A 13030-nucleotide genomic window follows, 5' to 3' on the forward strand; every position below is an offset into this window, starting at 1 on the left:
CACACATTTTCTATGGGATTGAGGTCAGGGCTTTGTATCTCCAAAACCTTGACTTTGTTGTCCTTAAGCCATTTTGCCACAACTTTGGAAGTATGCTTGGGGTCATTGTCCATTTGGAAGACCCATTTGTGACCAAGCTTTACTTCCTGACTGATGTCTTGAGATGTTGCTTCAATATATCCACATAATTTTCTTTCCTCATGATGCCATCTATTTTGTGAAGTGCAACAGTCCCTCCTGCAGCAAAGCACCCCCACAACATGATGCTGCCACCCCCGTGCTTCACGGTTGGGATGGTGTTCTTCGGCTTACAAGGCTCCCCATTTTTCCTCCATACATAACGATGGGCATTATGGCCAAACAGTTCTATTTTTGTTTCATCACACCACAGGACATTTCTCCAAAAAGTATGATCTTTGTCCCCATGTGCAGTTGCAAACCGTAGTCTGGCTTTTTTTATGGCGGTTTTGGAGCAGTGAGCGGCCTTCCTTGCTGAGCGGCCTTTCAGGTTATGTCGATATAGGACTCGTTTTTTTTGTGGATATAGATACCTTTGTACCTTTTTCCGCCAGCACCTTCACAAGGTCCTTTGCTGTTGTTCTGGGATTGATTTGCACTTTTCTCACCAAAGTACGTTCATCTCTAGGAGACAGAACGCGTCTCCTTCCTGAGCGGTATGACGGCTGCGTGGTCCCATGGTGTTTATACTTGCAGACTATTGTTTGTACAGATGAATGTGGTACCTTCCGGCGTTTGGAAATTGCTCCCAAGGATGAACCAGACTTGTGGAGGTCTACAATTTTTGATCTGAGGTCTTGGCTGATGTCTTTTGATTTTCCCATGATGTCAAGAAAAGAGGCACTGAGTTTGAAGGTAGGCCTTGAAATACATTCACAGGTACACCTCCAATTGACTCAAATGATGTTAATTAGCCTCTCAGAAGCTTCTAAAGCCATGACATCATTTTCTGGAATTTTCCAAGCTGTTTAAAGGCACAGTCAACTTAGTGTATGTAAATCTCTGACCCACTGGAATTGTGATACAATGAATTCTAAGTGAAATAATCTGCCTGTAAACAATTGTTGTAAAAATGACTTGTGTCATGCACAAAGTAGATGTCCTAACCGACTTGCCAAAATTATAGTTTGTTAATTAACAAGAAATGTGTGGAGTGGTTGAAAAACAAGTTTTAATGACTCCAACCTAAGTGTATGTAAACTTCCGACTTCAACTGTATACATATTTTTTTATTTGGTAAATCTTTTCTTAACTCTTTCTTGAACTGCATTGTTGGTTAAGGGCTTGTACGTAAGTGTTTCACAGTAAGGTCTACACCTGTGGTATTCTTCGAATGTGACTAATAAAGTTTGATTTGATTGACTGTAGATCAATAGAAACCTGTTTCAGAGACATTGGAGTTACCATCATACCATACTGACCAGTGACCACTACTCTGTTGGGACAGATATGGGATATGTGATCAAGACAATTCATATAAAATTCACAACATATTATAACATATCACAACATAACGATATTGGTGTGGTGTCCCTCGTCAATGTAACCAAACGGAGGAGCCAAGCTAGTCTCTTCCCACAGTTACTTTCATGTGAGACTAAAGCCAGACTGACAGAATGGGGCTCATAATATAAAGCATGTCCTGACAAGTTAAACAGACACTCAGCAGTGGAAAGTTAGCTAATGTACTCCCAGCTCCTCCCCTGTACAAGGCATTCACACACGGCCAATGACATGGACATGTCAGTAACAGTCTCAGCTATGCAATTAGCTCCCCAAGCTGTCAGTCAAAACACACAGCCAATGTCAGGTAATTGTCAGGCATGCCCCCTTATCAGAACCACTAGCCCCTCAGGCTGTCAGTCAACTAGCACACTGACATTGAAACAGTCCTATCGTGCACAGATTACATAGGCTTGCTTCCCAAATGGCACCCTATTCCCTTTACAGCATATTACAGGGCCCATAGGGATCAAGGCCCATAGTAGTGCACTTTAGTAGGCAGTAGGGATCCATTTGTGACTCATACATAGACAGGAATACGTATTAGCCAATCTGTACTACAGTAATGCCACATTACCCCTGTAATGAGTTAATATAGAGGAGATTGTTCAGTGCAGAGAAAAATATAATCTACAGTGGAAGAGACGTCTGTCTGATACTGGGCTCCCGAGTGGCGCAGCGGTCTAAGACACTGCATCTCAGTGCTAGAGGCGTCACTACAGACACCCTGCTTCAAATCCCGGGCTGTATCACAACCCGGCTGTGATTGGGAGTCCAATAGGGCGGTGCACAATTGGCCCAGCGCCGTCCAGATTTGGCCGGTGTAGGCCATCATTGTAAATAAGAATTTGTTCTTAACTGACTGGCCATGTTAAATAAAAAATACAAAACAATATACTGCCAGCGGCTGCTTTGAGTGGTAACATGGATGTTTCATCATTTTATCCCACCATGAGACAGACTTCACTCCTTTCCAAGTTCCTCCTCATCAAATATTGAAAGTCACAGACATATTGGTAACCTGTCTGTATACCACTACATCTACCTTGAGGGTATGTCTAAAACACCAATCTAAAAACCACTGTAGTGCCTCAGGCCTGCCTTGGCAAAGAGGTCTTCTAACATCAATGAGACTTCCTGGTCAAATACATGTTAAATCAATGTGTGTCTTATAGTTCCCACCTTGCTTTTCTCCTGCTGTAGTTCTATCTGGATGTCTGTGAGTTTGGCCCTCAGATCTTCATTGGCAGCCTGCAGGGCCGCCAACGTATCGGCCCTCTCCATCTTGCCTCGGCCCCCAGCCCCGGCCCCCCCGGGACCCTTCTTGGACATGGTGAGGCCCTGGAGGTGGTGCTCCAAGGGCCCAAGCCCCCCACCTCTCTGGAGGAAGCACCTGAGAACCTTCTCTACTGTCTTCAGCCTTCTGTCAACCTGCCGTCCTCAGCTACATATTCTGGGCCACCTGGAACAACAAGACACGACACAACATTTTAGTAAAGAGGCTGTTGTTCCCTTTATAACAACTTAGACTGTTGATCCTTTTTTGACAAGTTGGGGCTGCCGAGTGGCACAGCGGTTAACGGCACTGCGTCTCAGTGCTAGAGGCGTCACTACAGACCCTGGTTCCATTCCAGGCTGTATCGCAAATGGACGTTATTGGGAGTCCCAAAGGGCGGCAAAATATTGGCCCAGCGTCATCCAGTTTAGGGTTTGGCCAGATTAGGCCGTCATTGTAAATAAGAATTTGTTCTTAACTGACTTGCCTAGTTAAATAAAGTTGACATTTTTATTTTTGTTTTTAAAGTTAGACTGTTGATCCATTTATAACAAGTTAGACTGTTGATCCATTTATAACAAGTTAGACTGTTGATCCATTTATAACAAGTTAGACTGTTGATCCATTTATAACAAGTTAGACTGTTGATCCATTTATAACAAGTTAGACAACAACTTAAGTGTTTGAAGTCTTTGCCTACTTCTTCTGTTCCACCTGGAAGAAGAAGAAGAAGAAGAAGAAGGAAGAGGAGGAGGAAGAGGAGGAGGAAGAGGAGAATAACACAAGACAGAAACACAGTTATGTGATAAACAGGAATATGAACCATAGGGAGGGTGTCTAGAATTATTCAAACTGTAAGTGTGTCAACAATTCAGGCTCTACAACGGCATAAACAAGCAGCCTTGCAGACAGACCTGCCTCGCACCGGTTTCAACAAGCAGCCTTGCAGACAGACCTGCCTCGCACCGGTTTCTACAAGCAGCCTTGCAGACAGACCTGCCTCGCACCGGTTTCAACAAGCAGCCTCGCAGACAAACCTGCCTCGCACCGGTTTCAACAAGCAGCCTTGCAGACAGACCTGCCTCGCACCGGTTTCCACAAGCAGCCTTGCAGACAGACTTGCCTCGCACCGGTTTCAACAAGCAGCCTTGCAGACAGACCTGCCTCGCACCGGTTTCCACAAGCAGCCTTGCAGACAGACTTGCCTCGCACCGGTTTCAACAAGCAGCCTTGCAGACAGACTTGCCTTGCACCGGTTTCCACCAGCACTTCCCAAGGGTAACTTCAGGTTCCCAAGCCTTTTCGATTTCCCATTCTGTGGAATCTCTGACAAATGTTGACTAGGCAAAACATAGACTAAATGATTAGGATAGTATAAACAGCAGGAGTCTTTGAAAGTCTTCTCCAACATTGTGTCATGACAAGGTAAATCTGCATCACGTCACACCGACCCAATCCTCTAATCCTCTTCTCATCGTCAGCCTCCTATAATAACGTTCTAGCCTGGTCAAACAGACTGACCGCTGTGCTCACGTGAAGTAAAACACATTCACCTGTATTCGACAATTCAAGCACATAAAAACATCCTTGACTTGCCCTGTTAGTTTTTCTACCAGCAGATAACAGCAACTATGTGTAAAGTGGGAACACTAATGTTAATGCATATTCCACGGCAGATCCACTCCCTTTAAACCGAATCATATTTTACTGGTCACATATACACATGTTTAGCAGATGTTATTGGTCACATATACACATGTTTAGCAGATGTTATTGGTCACATATACACATGTTTAGCAGATGTTATTGGTCACATATACACATGTTTAGCAGATGTTATTGGTCACATATACACATGTTTAGCAGATGTTATTGCGGGTGTTGTGAAATGCTTGTGTTTCTAGCTCCAACAGTGCAGTAATATCTAACAATTCACAACAATACACACAAATCTAAAGGTAAAAGAATGGAATTAAGAAATATTTAAGTATTAGGGCGAGCAATGTCGGAGTGGCATTGACTAAAATACAGTAGAATATAATACAGTATATACATATGAGATGAGTAAAGCAGTATGTAAACATTATTAAAGTGACTAGTGTTCCATTATTAAAGTGACCAGTGATTCCATGTCTATGTATATAGGGCAGCAGCCTCTAAGGTGCAGGGTTGAGTAACCGGGTGGTTGCCATATGTACATCTATGTGAATATCTATCAGCCTAAATATATCCATGTAATACCTAGTCTAACACTTGATACCTAGTCTAACACATGATACCTAGCCTAACACCTGATACCTAGTCTAACACCTGATACCTAGTCTAACACCTGATACCTAGTCTAACACCTGATACCTAGTCTAACACTTGATACCTAGTCTAACACTTGATACCTAGTCTAACACCTCTGAACACACTGTTAGCTCGTCTAACACCTCTGAACACACTGTTAGCTAGTCTAACACCCCTGAACACACTGCTAGCCAGTCTAACAGTTGTCAGTTGGTTTTTCATAGCCGAGGTTGAGACAGCAGGTGCAGTAGAGAGAGAGATGTGTGTGTGTGTGTGTGTGTGTGTGTGTGTGTGTGTGTGTGTGTGTGTGTGTGTGTGTGTGTGTGTGTGTGTGTGTGTGTGTGTGTGTGTGTGTGTGTGTGTGTGTGTGTGTGTGTGTGTGTGTGTCAGGCTAGCTGATACAGCGTTTGTTTAATGAGCATGTCTCCCTGGGATCCTGTCGTAGGAGGAAGGTTCCTCATTTTATATTTATTCATACTGCCAGCTATGCAAGCATTTAATATTACTGTACTGTACCAACTAAAACTACACATCTAAACTACAGACAGAAATACAAGCATATTACCCTGACAGCAGAGGAGAAGAGAAAATCATCTGTCACAACCTAAACGTCCCAGGCACCAGCATGCTTCTCTTGGTTAGGTGAGAAGAGAGAGAGGTGTGTTGTTTATGTCACAACCTAAACGTCCCAGGCACCAGCATGCTTCTCTTGGTTAGGTGAGAAGAGAGAGAGGTGTGTTGTTTATGTCACAACCTAAACGTCCCAGGCACCAGCATGCTTCTCTTGGTTAGGTGAGAAGAGAGAGAGGTGTGTTGTTTATGTCACAACCTAAACGTCCCAGGCACCAGCATGCTTCTCTTGGTTAGGTGAGAAGAGAGAGAGGTGTGTTGTTTATGTCACAACCTAAACGTCCCAGGCACCAGCATGCTTCTCTTGGTTAGGTGAGAAGAGAGAGAGGTGTGTTTTGTTTGTCATTATAGTTGAACTATGAATACAAACCTTAATCCCAGTTTGACTTATTTTCAAAGCCATAACCCTGGTCTACACTCAGAAAAAAAGGGTTATTTGGCTGTCTCTGTATGAGAACCCTTTTGGGTTCCAGGTAGAACACTTTTGGGTTCCATGTAGAAAAGGGTTCTACATGAAACCCAAAAGGGTCCTACCTCATGGCTTAGTTTTTGCTCCGTCATGCACTGTCAACTGTGGGACCTTATCTAGACAGGTGTGTGCCTTTCCAAATCATGTCCAATCAATTGAATTTACCACAGATGAACTCCAATCAAGTTGTAGAAACATCTCAAGGATGATCAATGGAAACAGGATGCACCTGAGCTCAATTTCAAGTCTCATAGCAAAGGGTCTGAATACTTATGAAAAGAAGTGTCACGAATCCCACCGAAGGTGGCTCCCCTGCCTGTTCGAGCGGCGCTCGGCGGTCGTCGTCGCTGGCCTACTAGCCACCGCTGATCCCTTTTTCCTTTTCTGTTTGTTTAGTCTTATTGGTTGCACCTGTTCCCTATTGTGTTCTTGATTTGTGTTTATTTAAGCCTGCTTAGCCCGCCCAGGTTTGTGTGGGATTACGTTTACTGTTGTGTTTATTTTGGATGTGCTGGCTTACGCCTTGTATTCTCTCTCCGGACTGTTTTGCCCGTTGTACTGGGTTGGTCATTTGTTTTACGCGCCCGTTGGTTTTGGCGTTGACCGTTTTGTGCCGGGAAGAATAAAGGTCGTTATACTTCACCTCTGCTCTCTGCGCCTGACTCTACCACCACTCCTAGTATCCCATGACAATAAGGTATTTCTGTTTCTAAAAACCTGTTTTTGCTTTGTCATTATGGGACATTGTGTTTATATGGCTGAGGATTATTTTTAATTTAATCAATTTTAGAATAAGGCTGTAACGTAACAACGTTTTGAAGGCACTGTATTTGTTAGAGAAATGACGCAGGGCACCTATTAGATTCACAGATTTTCCCTGAATATACAGTATTTGTCAGACCATTGGCTAAGGTAAAGTGATATCCCTGGCTTATGAAGTCATCAGTCTACAGTTCAGGTGAAAGTGCATGACCCTGTTAACCTGTTCTTAACCACCTGTTCCCATGTATTATGGCACACCGCATGATCCTACACTTTACAAAAAACACAGCGTGATGCTACGCTTTACAAAAAACAACGTGATTGAGAAATAGAAAAAGGTCATATATATACTGCTCAAAAAAATAAAGGGAACACTTAAACAGCACATTCTAGATCTGAATGAAAGAAATAATCTTATTAAATACTTTTTTCTTTACATAATTGAATGTGCTGACAACAAAATCACACAAAAATAATCAATGGAAATCCAATTTATCAACCCATGGAGGTCTGGATTTGGAGTCACACTCAAAATTAAAGTGGAAAACCACACTACAGGCTGATCCAAATTTGATGTAATGTCCTTAAAACAAGTCAAAATGAGGCTCAGTAGTGTGTGTGGCCTCCACGTGCCTGTATGACCTCCCTACAACGCCTGGGCATGCTCCTGATGAGGTGGCGGATGGTCTCCTGAGGGATCTCCTCCCAGACCTGGACTAAAGCATCCGCCAACTCCTGGACAGTCTGTGGTGCAACGTTGCGTTGGTGGATGGAGCGAGACATGATGTCCCAGATGTGCTTAATTGGATTCAGGTCTGGGAAACGGGCGGGCCAGTCCATAGCATCAATGCCTTCCTCTTGCAGGAACTGCTGACACACTCCAGCCACATGAGGTCTGGCATTGTCTTGCATTAGGAGGAACCATGGGCCGACCACACCAGCATATGGTCTCACAAGGGGTCTGAGGATCTCATCTCGGTACCTAATGGCAGTCAGGCTACCTCTGGCGAGCACATGGAGGGCTGTGCGGCCCCCCAAAGAAATGCCACCCCACACCATGACTGACCCACCGCCAAACCGGTCATGCTGGAGGATGTTGCAGACAGCAGAACGTTCTCCACGGTGTCTCCAGACTCTGTCACGTCTGTCACGTGCTCAGTGTGAACCTGCTTTCATCTGTGAAGAGCACAGGGCGCCAGTGGCGAATTTGCCAATCTTGGTGTTCTCTGGCAAATGCCAAACGTCCTGCACGGTGTTGGGCTGTAAGCACAACCCCCACCTGTGGATGTCGGGCCCTCATACCACCCTCATGGAGTCTGTTTCTGACCGTTTGAGCAGACACATGCACATTTGTGGCCTGCTGGAGGTCATTTTGCAGGGCTCTGGCAGTGCTTCTCCTGCTCCTCCTTACACAAAGACGGAGGTAGCGGTCTTGCTGCTGGGTTGTTGCCCTCCTATGGCCTCCTCCACATCTCCTGATGTACTGGCCTGTCTCCTGGTAGCGCCTCTATGCTCTGGACACTACGCTGACAGACACAGCAAACCTTCTTGCCACAGCTCGCATTGATGTGCCATCCTGGATGAGCTGCACTACCTGAGCCACTTGTGTGGGTTGTAGACTCCGTCTCATGCTACCACTAGAGTGAAAGCACCGCCAGCATTCAAAAATGACCAAAACATCAGCCAGGAAGCATAGGAACTGAGAAGTGGTCTGTGGTCCCCACCTGCAGAACCACTCCTTTATTGGGGGTGTCTTGCTAATTGCCTATAATTTCCACCTGTTGTCTATTCCATTTGCACAACAGCATGTGAAATTTATTGTCAGTGTTGCTTCCCTAAGTGGACAGTTTGATTTCACAGAAGTGTGATTGACTTGGAGTTACATTGTGTTGTTTAAGTGTTCCCTTTATTTTTTTGAGCAGTGTATATATATATATATATATATATATCTATTTTAGATGACTACCAGGTACACTGAAACTGTACAACTGAATAAAATCGAAACGTGTCACCAGCAACACATTATGTACACAGAATAACTATGCACCTCGGGACTAGAGTTTCCTCCATTATTTTTAGATATCGCCTGTGACTAAACTGAAATTGTCAAGCTGTAGGTCCCAGGTTAATTCAGATATTCAACAACACAAAAAAAGCATGTTTTATTTCTTCTCTTCTGTTTCCCTGCACTCAGCATTTCTGAGTCCCAGTATACTCTTTAAATAATGATTAGCAGTAGTAATCCTGGACTGACTGTCACGCCCTGACCAGGTGAACTCTTCTATTTTGGTCAGGGTGTGGCATTTCTATAGTTTATTTTCTATGTTTTTGGTATAGCCTTGCTTTGGGGCGTATTTCTATGTTGGGTTCTGTCGATTCCCAATCAGAGACAGCTGTCACTAGTTGCCTCTGATTGGGGAATCATATTTAAGTTCCTTTTCCCCCCACGATGTTTGTGGGTTGTTTGTCTCTTTTTGTTGGAGCAGTAGCGATACGTTTATTCTCTGTTTTGACCGTGTTATTTCAGTCTGTAATAAATAACATGAGTTCGCTCCCAGCTGCGCCTTGGTCCACTTCTTCCTTCCTGCACGACGATCGTTACACTGACATGGATTTGGGATGGGAATTATTCAAATAATGCAGATTTAGGCAAATAAAATAACCCTTCAAATGGTACAACCCTCGGTTAATACCCAAAGTAACATGACACCTTGAGGTTAAATAAAACGATATGTCAGGTGCGTCGTAGAAAGTGGACCAAGGCGCAGCGGGTATCGTGCTCATCTTTTATTTATATAAGTGAACACTTAGACAAAATAAATAGACGTAAACCAACAGTTCCGTAAGGACACAAGGACTATACGAAAAACAACTACCCACAAACACAAGACAAAATAAACCCACTTAAAAATGGCCTCCAATTAGAAGCAAGGACAACCAGCTGCTTCTAATTGGAGGTCTTTCCCAAAACTAACATAGAAATAGAAAACATAGAACATACACCAAAAACCCCGAAACACACAAAACAAAACACCCCCTGACCAAACTACAATAACAAAATAACCCCTTTTACTGGTCAGGATGTGACAGTACCCCCCCCCCCCCCCCCCAAAAGGTGTAGACCCTGGATGCACCTGAAACAAAAAAACTAACAAAACAATAACCACAAAATTAAAGGGTGGGAAGGGAGGGTGGCTACCGTCACCGACGGCTAACGTGCTACACCCCCCCTCCCCAATCCTCCAACTACGGAGGTGGCTCTGGCTCCAGCCTTAGTCCCCATTCAAACCTGTAGCCCACCGCTGAAGACGCCGGGCGACTCTGGCTGCGCCGGACTGGCGGGCGACTCTGGAGGCCAAGTGCTCACAGCAGGCACTGGCTGTACCGGGTTATGGAGGTGCACTGGAGGGTGAGTGCAGGGAGCAGGAGCAGGACGTACTGGGCTGGCGCACTAGAGGCCTGATGCGTGGGGCTGGCTTTGGAGGCGCCAGACTGGTGACACGCACCACAAGGCTAGTGCGAGGAGCAGGAATAGGACGTACTGGACTGGGCAGGCGCACTAGAGGCCTGATGCGTGGGGCTGGCTTTGGAGGTGCCAGCCTAGTAACACGCACCTCAGGGGTAGTGCGAGGAGCAGGAACAGGACGTACTGGACTGGGCAGGCGCACTAGAGGCCTGATGCGTGTGGCTGGCTTTGGAAGTGCCAGCCTAGTAACACGCACCTCAGGGCTAGTGCGAGGAGCAGGAACAGGGTAAACTGGACCCTGGAGACGCACTGGAGGTCTGGAGCATACAGCCTGCACAACCCATCCTGGCTGAGTGCTCAAAATAGCCTGGCCATACTGAGGAGCTTTTACCGATCGCACCAGCCTTTGAATGCGTCTGGGCAATACAGTGCGCATTGCCGCATAGCTCGGTGCTTTCTTGATCCGTCGCTTCCCGTAATAAGCACGGGGAGTTGGCTCAGGTCTCCATCCTGACTCTGCCAAACTCCCCGTGTGCCCCCGGATGCCTCTCGGTCTCCTCTAGCTCCTTTAGTTTGTCCTCCCAGAATCGTCGTTCATCCTCCCACGTCCATCCTTTTTTCAGGTGCTCCAATCCCCGCTGCTTGGTCCTGGTTTGGTGGGTAGTTCTGTCATAATCTTCGTCTTCTGAGGAGTAAGAAATATCGGACCAATACGCAGCGTGGTAAGTGTCCATACTTATACTTTTAAACGTGAACACTAAACAAAACAAGAAACCCGAACGACAGTCCTGTAAGGCTACACAGCTATAGAAAGAAACAAACACAAGAGAAAATAAACCCACTTAAATATGGCCTCCAATTAGAAGCAACGACAACCAGCTGCTTCTAATTGGAGGCGTTCCCAAAACTAACATAGAAATAGAACAACTAGAAAAACCACATAGAAATAGAAAACATAGAACATACACCAAAAACCCTGAAACACACAAAACAAACACCCCCTGCCACGCCCTGACCAAACTACAATAACAAAATGACCCCTTTTACTGGTCAGGACGTGACACTATATTGGAAAGACCCAGAGAGAAACATAAACACATTGCCAAACTAACATATGAATGAATTTAACTAGCCATCTAAATTTAATGAATTTAACTGTTGAATCAACCAAAATATTTCCTCTGTTCTGAATGAGTCCAGGTGATTAAACTCCCCAAATGCATTGATAGTTTCATGACAACACATGTAACTACCCCACCACAGTGACCACAGAGTTGTTCTGTAATAAGGGTGACTAACTACCCCACCACAATGACCACAGAGTTGTTCTGTAATAAGGGTGACTAACTACCCCACCACAGTGACCACAGAGTTGTTCTGTAATAAGGGTGACTAACTACCTCACCACAGAGTTGTTCTGTAATAAGGGTGACTAACTACCTCACCACAGAGTTGTTCTGTAATAAGGGTGACTAACTACCTCACCACAGAGTTGTTCTGTAATAAGGGTGACTAACTACCCCACCACAGAGACCACAGAGTTGTTCTGTAATAAGGGTGACTAACTACCTCACCACAGAGTTGTTCTGTAATAAGGGTGACTAACTACCTCACCACAGAGACCACAGAGTTGTTCTGTAATAAGGGTGACTAACTACCTCACCACAGAGTTGTTCTGTAATAAGGGTGACTAACTACCTCACCACAGAGACCACAAAGTTGTTCTGTAATAAGGGTGAATAACTACCCCACCACAGAGACCACAGAGTTGTTCTGTAATAAGGGTGACTAACTACCTCACCACAGAGTTGTTCTGTAATAAGGGTGACTAACTACCTCACCACAGAGACCACAGAGTTGTTCTGTAATAATGGTGACTAACTACCTCACCACAGAGTTGTTCTGTAATAAGGGTGACTAACTACCTCACCACAGTGACCACAGAGTTGTTCGGTAATAAGGGTGACTAACTACCTCACCACAGTGACCACAGAGTTGTTCTGGAATAAGGGTGACTAACTACCTCACAAAAGTGACCACAGAGTTGTTCTGTAATACGGGTGACTAACTACCTCACCACAGAGTTGTTCTGTAATAAGGGTGACTAACTACCTCACCACAGTGACCACAGAGTTGTTCTGTAATAAGGGTGACTAACTACCTCACCACAGTGACCACAGAGTTGTTCTGTAATAAGGGTGACTAACTACCTCACCACAGAGTTGTTCTGGAATAAGGGTGACTAACAACCTCACCACAGTGACCACAGAGTTGTTCTGTAATAAGGGTGACTAACTACCTCACCACAGTGACCACAGAGTTGTTCTGTAATAAGGGTGACTAACTACCTCACCACAGAGTTGTTCTGTAATAAGGGTGACTAACTACTTCACCACAGTGACCACAGAGTTGTTCTGTAATAAGGGTGACTAACTACCTCACCACAGAGACCACAAAGTTGTTCTGTAATAAGGGTGAGTAACTACCCCACCACAGAGACCACAGAGTTGTTCTGTAATAAGGGTGACTAACTATCTCACCACAGAGTTGTTCTGTAATAAGGGTGACTAACTACCTCACCACAGAGACCACAGAGTTGTTCTGTAATAAGGGT

General features: G+C 44.9%; 1 protein-coding gene across 5 annotated transcripts in view; it reads right to left on the reverse strand.

Moving 5' to 3' along the window:
• Positions 1-13030, reverse strand: part of LOC106577179 (janus kinase and microtubule-interacting protein 3) — a 296667-nt gene that overhangs the window by 137357 nt on the left and 146280 nt on the right. For all 5 annotated transcript variants that reach the window (XM_082964991.1, XM_082964993.1, XM_082964989.1 and 2 more), the window contains one exon: positions 2704-2983. In XM_082964991.1, coding sequence (XP_082821117.1) covers positions 2704-2853 — 150 coding nt within the window. In that variant the 5' untranslated portion in view covers positions 2854-2983. The remainder of the gene's footprint in view (positions 1-2703; positions 2984-13030) is intronic.

The sequence above is a fragment of the Salmo salar genome, chromosome 18 (genome assembly GCF_965601325.2).
Source record: "Salmo salar chromosome 18, fSalSal1, whole genome shotgun sequence".
NCBI lineage: Eukaryota > Metazoa > Chordata > Actinopteri > Salmoniformes > Salmonidae > Salmo > Salmo salar.